Genomic DNA, 18,249 nt, shown 5'->3' with positions numbered 1-18,249 from the left:
CCACATTGTTGTCTATGCAAGAACATGTATAAGGACATTAAGGTAGAACACGCCTCGGAAACTGAAAAACCGAAACTTTTGCTCAAACTTTACTGCATGCAGGAAATGTTTTTAAACCATTATCTTTCAGAAAAAAGGAGTTGGTACGAGAGAAACAATATACGTGTATCCATGGATGTAAAAAATGTATCCAAAATTCACCAACATTTGAAATTAAAAATGGCCGCCATCCCTGTGTTAACTCTACGGGGAAAATCTAATTTTCGATTTTCACAAAATAAGACAGTGGAAACTTCATTTACTCACAGGCGGCCCAGACACTATTAATAAGCTTATTATTGAGTTATTCTCAGTTTTCTCTATCAGTTCCTCTCCTTTTCTTCATGCTCTGACTGATCGTAGTAAATAAAATAGCCTAACCTAGCCTCTTGACTCTTTGTTTATTTTACACCCAATTACAAGAACGTTTATCTCTCCCTATATACACGCATCTTGTAATTAATTAGTCAACACAACTACTTATGCTAATCCGTGGATTTATCAGGGATTTAATGGGTTGGTCAACATCGCGAAAGATAGGAAAGGTTACTAAAACTTCTCCTTTTTTCATTTACGTCTCTATCTTTCCAATGTTGACCAACCCTTGATAAGTCCACGGATTAGCATAATTAGTTGTGTTGACTAATGTGTATATGAGAGATAAGCGTCCTTGTAATGAGGTGTAAACTGAATAAAGAGTCAAGAGGCTTGGTTAGGTTATATAACCATTTATTTTATTTACTCCGATCAGTCAGAGCATGAAGACACAGTCCCTTTATCCATAGAGGGACTGTACGAAGAAAAGGAGATGAATTGATAGAGAAAGCAGTGAGAAAACCTCAATAATAAGCTTATTAATAGTGTCTGGGCCGCCTGTGATTTACTCCAACAGCTTCAAAATGAGCCCCCCCCCCCCCAAGCGGAAGACCAGTAAGGTAATGTAAAAATTTGAGAGTCCGATTATTTGTTCCCGAGACACATTCAACTTCGCGGTTGTCCTACCTCTTTTTTCGCCTCATATACGTAGAATACTATATGAACATTTTGACAAAATTATGACTGTGACCTCAGTTGTAGATTCCAGCACAACTTTTGACCCTAAATAAGCACTTTTGCGAGACCATTTCGTAAAAAAATGTAGAGTTTTGACCTGAGTCCCATATTTGGCTGAAAGTGTATACTTTTTATACCTCTCACCGCAACCAATCTAACGAAAAAGTGGGTTAATAGTTTGAACTGTCCAAGGAACATATCCCCTATATCCAATTTCGGGGTATGTAACTCTAGGTGTAGCTGTGGGTCCATAGCTGTGGTGTTTTCAGACGGGATTCCTGCCTTATATGGGCTGATGTTGACTTTTACGAAAATCCCGTCTGAAAACACCACAGCTATGGACCCACAGCTACTCTAGGTGTTGTTTCTAGCATGGAGGTAGTAGGAGTCTTACCTCCATGTTTCTAGTGAGTTACCTTAGGGTAGAGCGCGCCTCGAGGAAAGGTAGTCGGACTCTCAAATTTCTACAATTCTGATCTACCATAGTGCTTGCTCATTTTAAAGCTCTTGGAGAAAGAAAGACTTTCACCGGCTTAGTTTTTCGAAAATCCGAAATTTTATTCTCCCCTCACGGAGTAAACACAGAAATGGCGGCCATTTTGAATTTCAAATATCGCAAAATGATGGGTCATTTGTTTCGCTAGTTCCAAACTTTGCGAGTTGACCCCCGATTTTTATTGTTGATTTGGTAAGAGAATGGTTGCAAGTTTCGGTCAGGAAAGTTTTAGCAATAGTTTAAGTCTTTCACTTTCGAGGCGCATACTACCTTAATGGGGGGCGAACGCGTGAGACAGCTCGATTCCTACCACTGAGATTAGTATACGAAATCTAATGCTTGCAGGGGGCTTCCTTGCAGAGTAGAATCCTCGGGGACAGATATACGGACTCTCAATTATTTTCCAAATCTTTTCTGTTTTCAGAGAATCATTATGAAGCTGCTTAAAAGTAAAGTTTTATTTCACCTACTTCTTTTTGTGAAAATCGAAAACTCAATTTTTCTGTACCGAGTTGCCAAGGGCTGAATTCCGAATATCGGTACATGTTGGGTAATTAGTTTCTGTCGTACAAACGATAAGGCTACTGGAGTAAATTCGAACGCCTGTAGTCACGTTTTATAAAGTCATTACGCTATGCGACATTTATGTATGTATTGGCAGACATACGCATCACAGTGTCGTGGGAAAGTCCGGTGGACAGGGTACTTTATATTATTGTCCAGAGTTGTTTGCCCCATTTTGTCTGTAATGGCCCTTTCACCACTATCATTCAGCGTATAAAATGCATTGTAGCGCTTGTCTGTCAAACCCTGCTGACGACTCATACGAGGCAAGTGCTTCGTCTTGCTCCGTGGGTGGTATTATCCATCCGCACAATCAACGGACCTACGCGTTGCTGGCATTATGTAGTGTCAATACGTCGGTCCCATAGGTGTGATATTTCCGTCGATAATTACAGTAATGCCTCGAAATCGTGACACAACTTATTTTGTCGTTTTGTGTTTTTCTTTTGTTGTTGTTGGGGGTTTTTTTTTGGGGGGGGGGAGCAGTTAAATTATATATAAAAAAGTTGATACATTTTGTGGAACCGCTAACATAGCAGGCTCAGCCTAGTGGCCTAGCTCTGCTTGTAGTAAACCACAGGGACGAAACCACAGACAGTCTGTGAGTAAATCGACTGCGCCTCAAACCACAGAGGCGCTGCAGGTCACTAACAACACCACAGTCCTTCCACGCAGAGCTACGCCAGGTCACGCAGAAAGTACAATCATGCAGGTTATACTTTTTTTGCATTACCGTGCTCTATCCGTCGCATTTTAATTTAATATACTAGTGACATATGGCAAGCTTCAGTAATTATGGAGAGCCGGAGAGGGGGAGGGTAGACTGATGTACATGTCTATCAACTTTTGATCCCAATCGGACGACTGCTAACTAGCAAAAATCGAGAATTTGATACGCGTTCTCTTTCAAAGGACCTCTCTGACGACACTCGAACGATATAGCTAATTTGCTCAGACCCAATGTTGCCATCGTATAATTTCAATCTCTATACTCTAAAAGCTGATACATCGATATTTTTGTTTGCACTCCTTCAATAAGTTTGTTGGGACAGGGATCTTCTACGGTGGATCAGGGAGGTACCTCCATGGGTGGATGAAGTCTTTTGTACCAGCTGACGCAAATGATTTTCACACCCTTTCCTAATAGGTGTGTCAAATGGTTACAGCACCGTAAAATAGTTTGCAGACACGGATCAGCCTTGGATTAAATCATAGACCTTTCTCGAGGGTCTATGATTAAATACATACTATGGTTCCCCGTTTTATTTATTTATTTATTTATTTTTTTTTGGGGGGGGGGTTGACAAAATATCTATTTATACCACTCAATAGCAAATAGGGCTGATGATAATGAAACGCTTGAAAAGTTGCACAATGCACAGGCGTACGGAATGTTTCCTAGATCGTCGTCGGATGGGAAGTGACGGACACTGCATGCACCGTGAGGCCGAAGGCCGAACCTCGGTACTGTATAACAATTATTGTATTATGGTATTGTTATACAGTACCGAGGTTCGGCCTTCGGCCTCACGGTGCATGCAGTGTCCGTCACTTCCCATCCGACGACGATCTAGGAAACATTCCGTACGCCTGTGGCACAATGATGTGCCAAATTAAGACTTTGAAATCATGTTTTGTTCTGTTTTCTATCATTCTTGCACGGGCGATATTTATATTGTCTTGATATTTGCCCCATATCTGTCATTTGTAATTATCATCATTTAATTGACCCAATTTTCCTATTGCAAAGGCTTTGTACGGTAATGTATCTCACTAACATTTTACCAAGCTTTTTTAAGCAGGTATTCAACATGTATATGCAAATTTGAAGACCGAGGAGCTTTCTCCCACACACACTATTTCTAAAGAAAATTACGCGCACCTGACCGTTGGTGCTTCTATGGATAAATACGGTATCTATATATCTATTTATCATTATGCGTCCTTTGAGCAATTAACTGTGTAGGACCAAATAACTCCCCCCCCCCCCCCCCCCAGCGTACTTCCAGCAAGTCTCTTTAACCTTCAAAAGCCGTATACAATTTACACATCAACTTGCTTCACAGATAGATTCTGCATTGGTTTCCTGAACTACGACAGTGTCCGGCTCTGTTGTAATTTACCTAGAGTTAATTTGCTGCCCTGTGTAGTAAACTATCACGTCTTCCTGATGGATCTCAGCCTACGGTGATCTTTGGAAACGAATCTTTCCGCAGACACCACCTGGAAAAACCAGCTGGAAAGCTACATAGTACATACTCATTTGAGCAAAATGGTGAATCGCGAGAGTTTGGTTGAGTTCGTAGCCATGAGTATACACCTTTTAGTAGACTTTAAATTGCAATGCTTTTAAGCACTGTTGCCCGTAACTGACACAAAGAGATCTTTAACGCTTTATTTTGGAACAACAGTGAAACTCTACTTACAACTTTCCGACAATTTCCCTGTAATAAGTGTATATCAGTGAATGATAAAAATCACAAACATAACATTGGACTTTTTACATATCTTTTATTTATTGTTGGTTAACTGAATTATTTTTTTTATATCAACAAACACATCGGAGAAAAAATTACTTTTGACAAAATTCAAGCGAGAATTAAATGAAACATGAGCCTGTCTATCCTCATTACTTTGTTGGGCTTTGAGGGCGAGTCCATAGGAAATGGTGGACAATGTAATTGCAGTTTGAGAACACAGAGAACAGACAGGTTTATGTTTGCAGAACTCTATGGTACAAATTTCAGTAACTGTCGTCGTCTCGGGCTTCCACACAGGAAGACTTGCAAAAAAAAAGAAATAAAGGATACAGGAAAGTGACATACCTGAAGTAGACATTTTACTATGCAAGCTGTACTTACACTTATTTCATCTATTATTGATTTTTAAAAGGAAAATCTTGGCCATTATATTTATTTTGGTCACAAAAAAACCACTTGTACAAAATCTTCACCCTCCTGTTGACAAAGGGCATTTCAGTTGTAAACTGCTTTGCATCTTTTATATACTACACTGTGCTACTTACTTATTCTCATTATTTTGTTTGTATATACAGATGAACCATGTTCAGAAACAACGACGACCCCCTTCTGTTTTATCTTGGCAGTTCTAGACAGAACCATTGTCAACAACTTTGACAAGACTACTGGATGGGAGGGACCAAGTTGAGCCCATACTGGCCCCAGTGTGAAATAAAATCATGGACTGCTTTTATGAAGTTTACAACAATGTGTATGACATTACAGAATCATGATACAGAGCGTAAACCATTGTATTCCGAAATAAAAATCTACCCTGCCATGCTTCAATGATGAACTCTGAACAGTTTTTTCTGCATTTTATTCAATGCAATTTGTTTTCTCGACAGCAGGCAGTGCCCTTACAAAGCTGCCTGCATGTATTTCAGAAAATGCAACAAAAGTATAAAACTGAACATGCTCCTAATCCCTTCCGTCTCTCCCCCCTAATAACTGTTAGTTGAAATGAAAATATATCTGACAAATCAAACTTTCTCGACTTGCAGCCATAGGATTTTTTTTTTAAGAAATCACAAATCATAAGAATCACGGAAATGCATAGTTGGCCAATACTTGTGACAGATTGTTTTGTATTCCTGAGTCCTCAGTCCGTAGTATTTAGACTGCTCTTTGCAAAGATGACAGAGAGCGGTAAATGTATCCTGGTTGAATGTAGGACTGGTAGACCCATCGCTTGAGGGCGCTGCTGCAAGGAGCGCCCTCAAAGGATGGATTTTCCAGTTGATCGCCAACACTTCACTACTTCTGTGGTGAACTATAAATTAAGAAGACTGGGTTGAAGAGAGGTGATTACATCTGCTAGACAATGCCCTGGATAATGCTCTATCCCTTGGGTTGACAGATTAGCTCTATCTTTCAGGCAGCTACTGATGCCTTCCACCTCTGGCAAGATATCTTGTCCTGTATGGGATCCCAAAGTTTAGCATGCAACAAAGTGACCATGGACAAATGAATGCGTTATTATCATTATATGTCAATTCAAATGAATTCTGTGCCATCCTGCAAACTGGCTGGCTTGCATCACAGAATGAAAAAACGGGTCTCCTTATTAACAGATAGAAAGTCTTTTTCTAGGGACATTTTGCATATTAGGAGTCTAGGTTTGCACTTGAAAATATATCTGCCCTGTACGTTAGTTTTGCACTTCATCCAACATCAACTTGTGCTGTTTGAAACACAGTTTGCAAGCCTAACGTTGACAGTGTATTGATTCTGATTAACTTAGATATGACATAGAACAATTTTGTTCAGTGTCATAATGCTTTATGTACACTACTCAACAAATGCCAGAACTCGATTTATTGATCTTAGTGACTTGAAGACTCCACCGATATAGGATCAGTTTTTCTCACCCGTCGACTTGGCACATTGCAATTTACCTACATATATTGTTAACCTTGCCGGACAGATGAGAATGCAAACTAAAAATAGCAGAGGGAAGCGATTACTGTGTTACAGTTCACATCTTGAGATCTATTTGCCAAATCATACACCAGTGACAAAAACTGCTACACAGTGATACAAGGACAAGAACAGCTCACACGAGGGCGCAATTCCTGGCTGTCAAATAGGTAATCTAACACAAATCATAAGGTAATTGCCAACTTGTGGTCTGCAGTATGTTCGTCAATGTTGACTTTTTCAAGGGAATTCGTCGTCGTCTTCTGCCATTTCCTTTGCCAATTCTAGATCTTGTTGCTCACGTTCTCTGCGCTCCTGCAATGAATGAGTTCAAAGAAGTTTTCATTTAGTGCTGGAATCTTCAGTGGACAAGAGAAAACTTCAAGTGAGAGAACATAGTCATACAGACATACATGCCTGTTGAAGTATATACCTTATAGACTGTATTTCATCAGCTTTTCTTTACAAATTCTATGTATTTCATGATTGTCATCATTGATATACTTTTGACCTTCTATGCCTTGCTACAGTTTACAGACAGCCACCAAATTTTGGGCAAATTCCTGAAATACGAGCAAACTGACTCCATACTTCCTTGTAGTTGGCAGCGAGTGCCTGCTCAGATAACGTAAACCCACATTTCAGTAGCAGAATGGGCAATACAAGAAACTTTCGATATCCAAACACTTCCTGTGTTGTAGGAAAGATTTTCTACCTTTTTCTCATCAGCAGCATTGGTCTGTCAAAAAGTATGAACAAATTTGGATGTTGTTGAAAGCACTTACCTCTGCTGATTCTAAGTCTTTGTTGTAGGACTTGGGAGGGAATCTCATTGCCTAATTTTTGTAAAAAACAAAATCCCGACAATTTATTTTACACACAAAAGACATACACGCATAACACATATACATAGACACAGAGACAGATATATATATATATATATATATATATATATATATATATATATATATATATATATATATATATATATATTGACCCTCAATTCCTAATTGGTAGCACTTTTCTCAAGAGTATATCAATAAAAGTATTGTTTCAAAACATTATAATTAATTTGAATAAATGGATGAATGTACAGGTAAATCTATACAAGAAGTACATACCTTGATTGAATTGTTGTGGATATCAAGACAGAATGTTATCCTCTGATGGAACGCATTCATTGGCTCTAGAGTAGAATAAATATCTATGTTCTCTTTGGACTGGATGTAGCCTTTCTCGTGGTCTATTGTGGCTTCTATCACACCATCTCGAATTGCCTGCAAAGGAGGACATAAAGAGTATGAAAGGCTCCCTGAAAGCACTGGAAGGGTGCTTTGGAAGTACAGCAACCAAATTTGCAATAACAATTTCACCTCTGGATAAAGTTGGCAATTACATAAGTGTGAGAAATGTCATTCACATCTAATGCATGACATGCTACATATTAGTGCTTGTTTATGCAAAGTGAATCAATGGGTATAAATATGCAAATTTATAATGACTCATTATCAATTTGCATATTCATGGACTTACATTTATACATGTTCTATATGATAATTCTAAGTGGTAGTCCTCAATTCCTGGTTTCACATTAGTCGTTGCTGACATTGACTTTTTAGGTGACTTTAATCCTGTGTTCTGCTTTCAAAGTTGTGTTCAGTTAATCACTTTGTTCAGAGGTAAAGCTGATAAAAATAGCGCCAATGGCACTTGATCACAACTGGCACATTGTGAAACTACTCATAATTAATGAGGTACAATATGTGGCGTCATGCGGTGTCCCATCATACCATATATGAAGGGTGTAGCACTTGTGGTTACTGAGTTATGGACAAATATGTATATTTCAGGTCAAATGTCACTGAGGTCATGTGACATTTTATCAAAAAAATTGAATTGCTAAGTCATCCCTATATACCAAAAATCAGACCTAGCTCTATTGGCTCGCTCAAAATTAGATATGCACATAATTAATGAGGTGCAATATGTGGCGTCATAAGGTGTCCCATCATACCATATATGAAGGGTGTAGCACTTGTGGTTACTGAGTTATGGACAAATATGTATATTTGAGGTCAAAGGTCACTGAGGTCACGGGAGATTCTGTCAAAATATTTTATATATCTGCGTGAACGGAGGGACATGACCCAATCTATAAGGCCCTGGACTTCATCCATGGGGACTAAAAACTGTGTCACTGAATCCTTTTTGCAATATGAATATGATGACAAACTAAATTTTTATTTTACTTGGCCTTATACATGGGATTCTATAGACAGCTGACTTATACATGGTAGTCTATGGTGGTGTAAACTAAAAAGTCCTCTAACATGGCCAAATCGACGTGCATCTGTATGGGGTAGGGTACTATCCTTGTGCAAAGTTTGAAAGAAATTGACCTGGGCATGTCTGAGATATCTGCGTGAACAGACGGACGGATGCACACACGGACGCAGGCACGCACACACGGACATGACCAAACCTATAAGTCCCCCCGGACGGTGTCCGTGGAGACTAATTAGACAGACCACGAAGTCAATGAGCAACATACAGCTGAAAGACTATTTTTCACATTGCGATTTTAAGCCCATTTTTATGAGAAAATTAAGGGACATGTATATGTATTTTGAGAAAACAGCAGAAGACATATTTGTAAATTGTTTGTTAAGTGACAATCATATATGCATCTCTTGAAATTTTGTGGTTATAAGGTATAACAGTAGTGTAAGAATAATGAGGTTAGAATAAGTTAGTAAAGCTTAGTCTAGTTGACAGTAATTAAGATTACAAAATTATACACTAAGCTGAGGAAATCTGAATGAAATAAATGTTGAAAAGTAGCAAAGTCATGGTCATCTTTTGTCTAATACCTTGTGTAAGTTCATGAACTTTACATAAATCTTGCTATAGATTTGTTGCTAATGGGCAATAACTGTGTTTCAGATCATTTGAGAGCAATCCATCCATGACAGCTTTAAATTGTTATATACTTCTATTTAAAGGAGAGAAACTTCTCAAACAATTTTTTCCCTGTAATTTCCTGTGAGAACACATGGACATGCGTAGGACTCTATGCTGGTGCTTCCTTGCAACTTGTCATGGCATTGTCTAACCTGTTCACCCCAATTTCCCGTAGACAGGTCCACACTCTCCATTGATAACAATGGGTTTGGGCCATACCATGGTAGTGAAAGACTGTAACATGTGAGGTCATGGATACTTAATCTCAGGAATGTCAAAGTCTGTATATTGACTCAAGGATGTTACATAACAAATGCTTAGGGTCATCTCAAAAGTGAGAATCTAAACTATGAAATATGGTTTTTTTTATTGCTTTTGATACCCAAAAGAGCATAGAAATCTCTTATACTTTGAATCAGCCATCCTGCATATTTCTAACATTCATCAAAACCTCATTTCTGTTCCACAACTCATAAAACAGTCCACAATGCAGGATTGGTGTACATTCCAAAACTACATATATGAAAGACCCCTAAAATCAATTAGTTAAAAAGGGGGGTTAGAAATTTCCCAAAACCATATAACCTCCGCTCCGTTTGGCTCCATTTTTCCGAATTGGAACCTTGGAACCAGTCTATGTATCGGTACCAAATATCAACGCAGTCTGTTCAGCAATTTTTGACTTTTTGTCGTTTACGGAAATGGACGACATCAAACACCGGTTGAAACCACCTCTATATCACAACTTCCAGTTGTGATAAAAAACCTGTCCGTCTGAGAACAAGGAGGGGTGCTGATATGACATTGTGGGAACGTCTACCTGTTATTCCCTTTTTAACCCTTTCACCCCCAGTTCCCTGTATACAGGTCCAGCTTTACCATAGAAAACAATGGATTTGGGACAAACCATGGTGGTGAAAGGGTTAAACTCTTGGATGCTCTGGGTTACAGTGTATGAGATTAGTTTATTTTTTTCCAAATGAACCATACCTTTGCTACAATGAACTCTGCATCTTCAGGACTGTCTAGTTGCAACTTCTGTGCTACACCAACCAGGGATATCCTAGAATATGACAAATTGATCATCCTAACCCCTGTCTTGATGACATTGTGTCGCAGACGTATAATCAGTGTGTAAGTGTCCTCTGCCTGGAACTTGGAGCCAAAGTTCTCCAGGACTTCATTGAATCTTGCCAAGTTACCGGCTCGTACAGCTGAAAGACACATGTAGGACAATATGAGATGATGAGGTGTAAATTGAGGCGAAATTTCAACATATGGTAGTCTGGTCACAGACAAGATGCATTGCTACTGACATCAGGTTTTGAAGTACAATCTTTTTACTTATATGAGATACTGTTTTACAAATTAAAAATATCTGAAAAATGTATGTGTTATTTTGAAATTTTAGAAATAAACTTAATACTGTATTTGAATGTCACATTATCACAAATTGCACACTTTTGATAAATTATAACTGTGAATTGTTACATTTTACAATACGGGGTTTTTTTACTCCACAGGACAAATTGAAAAGGATTGAATTAAATATAAAAGTTAGAGTTAAAGTGACGAGATCACAGCATTTAAGAGTGCACTTTCCTTCTATGTTTGCAGAGTGTTCAAAATCTGACTTGTCAAAGTGTTAGGTCTATCACTCAAAATCTTAATCGATTCTTTACCTTGTGTTAGTTGGAAGTATGGATAAAGTGTCTTCCTCATTGTGGGTTGTCTGAACAACAGCCTGTCTGGTATATCACCAAGTAACAGTTCAACCGTTACAGCTAGTTTGTTGACCTACGGAGCAGTCATATAAACCAGAAATTTAAATATATGCAAAATGTTTGATATGAGAAATGATGTCGAAAGATAGTTAACCCTTACAGTGCCGAAGTCAATTTTGTTACTTTCATAGAATACAATGCCACCAACTTTTTTCAGATTAAGACAATTTTTTCAGATTTTTCCCAAAATTTTGGTCTAAAATTCTAGCCATGGAAAAGTTGTCCATTTGGTCCAAAAGTAGCAATAGAAATCACAAAGAAATTAATAAAATGAAAATGAAATGAAAATGAAAATGAAATTGTTATAGCCAATTTGTTTACCTCAGGAGAAGTCATACAAATCAGAAATTTAGAGACCCATGCAAAATGTTTGAAATGTGATTGTCCTTTTCAAAGGACAGCTTAATGCTATCTTATATGCATAATTTTTCTTGGCAAGACAAGCAAATACCATGCAAAAAAAATGCCACTAAAGAAGTTAGAAACCATAATTTTTTCCTTGATGATAGGTGCAGACAATGCATAAGCTGTGCTGGATACTTACAGTTTGTTTAAACCCTACAGCAGTGTGTTGTGGTGCTTTACGAAGAGCTTGAAGTAGATGCTTGTGAGCCTCTGAGTATTCAAGCTGGATGGCTTTAATACGACCTAAAAAAAAATACAACATCTTCAACACTTGCACCTGTTCAAAATTTTGGTCAGTTGTGAAACCACTTCCAGTCATTGATGCTGCTAAAAATTTGTCATAAGAAGGATGTAAACATACCATTAAAATCTACCTTCTATCACTCTGTATAATGCCTGAATGACATGAGTGCCAATTTCATCACAGGCTAAATAAACAATCTGCCTTCTCACTGATCTGACATACGTTTGTTTTCAAATATACTGAAGTTTGTTCAGATGCTGCCTGCTGGCAACATTTTCTCATAGACGAGAATGATAAATATCGAACAAAATGTTTCCAAAACCCAAACAAAACTCGCCTCTGTCAATGCTTACATGGTATCATATCAGTGGCAGTGTAGCCCTGGGTTATTACCAAAACCCTACATCGGGCAATTTTCATGGAAAAAGACGGACAGACAATGAAGACACCCTACTGACCACATTGGTTCATTTTGTCTTTGAGGATCCGCCCCAAGTAGGTGATAGTTGAAGTGAGTTCAATGCATTCAAAAGCAAAGAATACGACCAAAGTGAGTGAGTAAGTTATATATCCTTTCTTAAAATTTCCACACAGGACATGAAATTTGTTGTAAACAACTGCAGAAGTCATACAACAATGACTTACCTATATAGTAAAGGAATCTGGCCCATTCATTATTTGAAGCAGACTCTGGAAACGTCGACTTGGCTACTAATTTGTCTGCCTGATCATAGAGATTATAGTGGAGATAGTTACGGAGTAGGAGATTGAGGAGTGCCGCGGTGCCTTCGTCATTGTGTCGAAGAGTTGCAGTCCGTAGCCTGGCATGGAGAAAACTGGCACATAAAAGACAACTGAGTTATCATGAGTACAGAAAATGGATCTTCAATAATAATTCAAACAATCTGAAGAGCAATATTGTAATATATGAACCAGGCGTTACTTCAGGTTTTGCAGCCCATTGAATTTGCTCAATAGCTTCATTACTTCCTTCTTACATAACATGGACATTATAGGACGGTCATTGATCTGTAAACAGATCATAGAAGTTGAAAATCCATTGACATTTGCAAAATCTATATCCCAAACCTTGCTGGTGAAGACCACCACTCAGATAAATTGCTAATAACATGACATTCAATACGGTCCATTTGGTTTACAAGGCCAAGAGGCTCTATGTTTTGATGATTATTTTAAAACTGTTTTTGCTTCATGTCAATTGCAAGTTCTTGTTCTACTCCCCTAAGCATGTTGAAATGCATACCACTTAGCTTGTCATCACAGCATCTGTATGTAATTGTTTGCATTTGAATTCTTGTCAACAAGAATTCATTTGTCAACAATAATGCTGAAATCTACACATGTACAAGCTGAGTTGAAAAGCTCAACACTGTGCACCTCTCAACATGCTTTGGGGGAATAGCTCAAGAAACTGTAGTTGAAATTAAAAACAAACTTTGCCAAAAAAAAAAAAAATCATTAAAAGTTACAGCCACTGGCCCTTTAATTTATATTCACCCAAATACCAGCTTTGTAGTTAATTATCGGTGTTTGTTAGGACATTATCAAATTTAATAAATGCCAAACAGATTTGTTTCTTCATTTAGCTACTTGAGTAGAGGTGTCTGACATGCTTCCACTTGATTGGGGCAGTATTAAGGAACATATGAATACATGAAATGGCCAGTTTACCTTCTAATTTTGTCTAATTTTCCAACTAATTCATATGCTCTTGAGTGATAGAAATAAGCCTTGGCTGACAATTGATCCAGACTCCGCCTGTTGTGTGTTTGTATCTTTTCCATTAACAAGTCAGACAATTTCACAGCCTAGGGAGAGAAAGACGACATCATTGGGTTATTTCAAACTGAATCGTGCAAAGATTTCAAGGACGCGTGCAGGGTTCTGCCCAGAGTTCCAAGAGTGCTGGACGGCTCATTAATATTCATGAGCATTAATATTCATGAAAAACTGTAACATTTATATGCTTGTATTTTACATTCTTAGGGCTTGATATACAAATAATAGCCAATTCCACTGTACCTTCAAAGTATTTTTTCAGTTTTAACTGAACAAAACAGAAAGAAAACAATCTTTAGTAGTTGTAAAGGAATCTTTTGAAGCTTCTGAAAAATAATGTACCACTTTTTTGTCATCATTTTCCTGTGCTTATATCATCCCTCACCCACTATGAAGTTTGGATTACCATTGCACTGTACCAGCATCCAGTGTTTTTTCAAATGACCTAGGTGGTCTTGTTACTGCTCATGCGCAGACTCTATAGAGTTTAAACCAAGAACTTAGGGGTTGGCTAATCGGCCATAGTTTTGAAAGTGGAATTTCTCGATGTCAAATTCACTTCAATCGCTTCTTGATAGTCATTGTAGAATGGGAAAATTCACAAACAGAGAGACTTGTTGCCACGGACAAGTAACTTTTGGCTTATTGACCTGAAAATAAGTGAGTGTTCATTGATAATTCAAAGACTGGATTCGTTGACATTAACTTGCTCGTGACTTTCATTGCATGCAGTCTTTCCACAATGCAATGCCACTCATTGAGTTTGAACTGAACATTAAAGAGTACGTTTTAGTTAGAAGTCCTGTTTTTTGTGCTCATTTTCGCTTCCGTACTTCATTTTTGTGGTGTTATAAACCTTGATACAAAGCAAAAAAACTTCAGTTTTTCTCCTTCTTTCGATCGTACAGAGATACTGTGTGACAGGAAAACCGTGTCTAGTTCAATAGGGCGATGATCTTGTGAACGTACCTTCAACAGCTGAACAGCTTTTCATATGCAAAATCAGCGTACGGTAATCAACCAGTGGTATTGTTTAAATAGCATTTATTGAAAGGCATTCTATAGTACCATTGTTTTCATTAACTCTTCATGCAATTTTATGAACTGCTTGACCTCAAAAGTGTCACTCATAGACATTCATGTTGATTGTTCAAAGCATTGAACTGCAAGTGCCGGTCGGTCACTTGTCAATGCTGGTCGGAAATTCTGAGTGCCGGACGGGCCCGTCCAGCGCCGTCCGGCGTGGGCAGAACCCTGGCGTGATATCACCTTAAAATAACTGAAATAACGTACCTGTTCTCCATTCAATTCTGCCTGCTTGCTATCACAGTTTAATGAGTAATTGTGGAACATTTGTGCAACAAAACTTTAAGCATTTTTGAACACTGGCTGAAGACTGCTGTTTTTCTCTGAGAAATTCTGTATGCTATCAGTCATACAGAATGAATATATTTAATTTTTCCATAACTTGAACTCAGATGGAATGAATTTTAGCACTATGCACTGCATTCTGCAGACAATATTTCTATAGCACGAAATATATATATATATATATATATATATATATATATATATATATATATATATATATATATATATATATATATATATATATATATATATATATTTAAAAACTATCTACTGTTGATTGACCAATCAGAGTGCTCAATTCAGGGTGTTTTATCTACTCTTAAAGCCCTGGTCACCAAATTCCAGAAACGAATGACAGCGCCGTAGTAAAGTACTGTCCAATCAAAAGTGAACATGTCATATTCTGTAGACATCTGGTACGTTTTAATATTCAAATTTGGTAACACAGCTGAAACCAGCTGCAACACAAAATCTGCTGTGCCCTAGGGCATTTATATTATGTGCCCTAGGGCATTTATAGGATGTTCCATTACATTGGAAGGCTATTTCACAAATAAAAGTTTTAATTCATATCCTAAACATGTTACATTGACAAAGGGGACGGTTGACGTAAACACATTGAAAACGAAAATATATCAGTTAGGGGCGATAGTTTTTAAGTCGGATAAAACCCTTGTACTCGGGCTCTTCTGGTATATAAAGTCCAACCCTACGATAAAATGTCTCGGCCTGCGGCCTCGACATTTTATCGTTGGGTTGGACTTTATATACAGAAGAGCCCTCGTACTCGGCTTTATCCTATATATATATATATATATATATATATATATCACATACACACACATATATATTCTATATATTACATTCTATATTTTATACATATATAGAGATATTATATATATACACATATATATATATAAAGAGAGAGAGAGAGAGAGAGAGAGAGAGAGAGAGAGAGAGAGAGAGACAGTGAGCAAACAAGTTACCTCTGAGTATCTTTTATTGTCAATCAGATATAACACAACTAAGAGGTGGATGTAAACTTCTAATTCAGGAAGTGGAGGCAGGGCTAATGCTTTCCCACTTCGAGGTCTAAAAGGAGTGCCTGGGCCATCTGTCTCCATTGGCTGTTGATAAAGAAAAGTAACCTGTGAGTCAGTATTGGGCATATTAGGAATGAGTTACAGATCTGAATGTTATGCGTTTTTCACCCATATCATAGCAACTAACACCATATTAACTCCCTTGTTTACATTTCAGAAAGGCAAACTGAATAAAAATGTGTGATGATAGTTTACGTACTTAGACATGTAGCAATGAAGAGGCAAGTGAGTTCATAAAATTCTCACTTGTGTGGTATGGAAAATTCCTCACTTGAAATGGTCACTTTTATTGGTCACTTGAAAGCAAAATAATAGACACCTATACCCATTCAGGAATTGCTTCTCTTGTGTTGTTTGAAGGCACTTATTATGTAAAGAACAAATCTATTTTATAAGCAAAGATGTTAGTTGCAGAGAAAACAAACTGAACCATCAGTACCAACCTCTTCAATATAACTGAGAAGAACATCTTTGGGGGCATACGTCGCAGAGAAATAGCCACCAATTACTTTTCTTAGGACAGTAGCATTCAATCTTCTCCGTATTGGCAGTAGTACTCGCAGTGCTCTGAGCATAAATCTTGGCTCTTTGGTGGACACAGCTTTTTCTATGTGCTTGACTTGCTCTCTGATATCTTAATGTGGGAAAACAGAGACTGAATTTAGTGTGTTGTGTGTTGACAAGCAAACTTTGTCAAACGGCACAACTTTGGGTAATTGTGTTGCTAACACCTTATATTGGTGGCTTAACCCCGTAGCAATATGACATTAAACTGGTCCAATAATCATTTCCATTCAAGGTAATATATTACCAGGTCCATGGGACAATTGTGATTTACAAATTTAAGTAGGACCATCCTGAACCACTGATAATTAGTGGTGGTACCAGGTGTCCGGAATGGGTAAGCGTACCCTGCTAGCATGCTACACCCGTCAGGATTGGTCCCAAAATTGTCTAAATATTGTATGAAAAGATACAGGATATGAATCACTGTAATAAGTCAAAGCCGGGAATGCTGTCGTTGGTTCAGTATTCCAAATGTCCAACAACGGTTACTAGAGTTGCCGTGCCCAATTATCTAAAGTTCTATTTTATAAAAAAAAATTCTCGGCACTGGTTCAACAGTGTGGGTCTAATTTGAATTTCAAAATGAAACATATTATCAGTAAACTATATATTTACACGATAGTTTGGGGCCGGGTTCTTATGCCCTGTACTCAAGTCAACAATCTTCATTTGGTAGAGCATGGAAGAGACTACCTCCATGGGCAGAGCAAGATAAAAAAAAGAGTGATTTCCTGTACTGTTTTTTCTGTCAAGGGTTTATAATGCACGTTTAATGCATAAGGGAGAACATGTGTAAAAGTAAATCTCTCCTACGATCAAACTGGACGTGCAATGTATTACCAGTTCTATGATGATACTGGATCATCAGTATGAATCAGCATATTATTTACCAATACCTAAACGTTCACATTATTGAATTAAACGACGACAACGACGACGTTTAAAGCTGTAAAATTCATCAGGCAGCTACTCTACAACAAATCACGACGGGTCTTTACAATATCCGCCAATAATATTTCGTTTTCAGAAGCAAAGACCAAAATAAAAAGGGTGACCAATACCTTCAAGAGTGATCAGGTCGGTCTCTTTCTTTCCTTGCTCGGTACTGGCCGCCGAGTCGGCTTCTTTCATTTCCACGTCTTTTGGCGATTCTTTCGCCATGTTGAGCTTCATTGGTCTTCTTTTATGCGCGCGAAACTGCGTTAAAATATTTAACTGTGTGACTTTTTTTGAATAATTCTAAATTATTCGTCAGCTTATCAAAATTTATAGTTTTGTAGCTGGGTCCATGTGGAGAAGATCCAAAATGGCGCTCTCGTAACAATGTACGCATGCGTGAAATCGTGAACCGGGCCACCTAGCTAGGCTAAGTAAATTGTTCAGTTCTATAATTGGCAAAACTAAAAATTCTTCGCAATACTCC

At 37.9% G+C, this 18,249-nt stretch overlaps 1 protein-coding gene across 1 annotated transcript; it reads right to left on the bottom strand.

Annotated features, from left to right (window-relative positions):
* Positions 1–4,643: 4,643 nt before the first annotated feature.
* On the bottom strand, positions 4,644–18,169 carry LOC139116927 (26S proteasome non-ATPase regulatory subunit 3-like). The gene is made up of 11 exons (XM_070679661.1): positions 17,888–18,169; positions 16,703–16,893; positions 16,143–16,283; positions 13,678–13,814; positions 12,631–12,821; positions 11,881–11,984; positions 11,235–11,349; positions 10,543–10,766; positions 7,713–7,868; positions 7,377–7,427; positions 4,644–6,906 (listed from the first exon to the last, which is right to left on the bottom strand). Exons 1-11 carry the CDS (start codon positions 17,997–17,999, stop codon positions 6,832–6,834), a joined length of 1,497 nt encoding a protein of 498 aa, XP_070535762.1. The 5' UTR covers positions 18,000–18,169; the 3' UTR covers positions 4,644–6,831.
* Positions 18,170–18,249: the final 80 nt, after the last annotated feature.

Source organism: Ptychodera flava, chromosome 18 (assembly GCF_041260155.1).
Source record: "Ptychodera flava strain L36383 chromosome 18, AS_Pfla_20210202, whole genome shotgun sequence".
In the NCBI taxonomy this organism is placed as follows: Eukaryota; Metazoa; Hemichordata; class Enteropneusta; family Ptychoderidae; genus Ptychodera; species Ptychodera flava.
This window is presented reverse-complemented; position numbering and strand designations above follow the sequence as displayed.

Excerpts from the sequence above, each read along its gene's own strand:
- LOC139116927 (XM_070679661.1), bottom strand. The coding sequence starts at position 17,999 with ATGAAGCTCAACATGGCGAAAGAATCGCCAAAAGACGTGGAAATGAAA. Across the intron at positions 13,815-16,142 it reads ACAATAAAAGATACTCAGAG|GCTGTGAAATTGTCTGACTT; the intron begins GTAACTTGTTTG and ends TTCTCTCCCTAG. Across the intron at positions 12,822-13,677 it reads AAATTAGACAAAATTAGAAG|TTTTCTCCATGCCAGGCTAC; the intron begins GTAAACTGGCCA and ends TTTATGTGCCAG.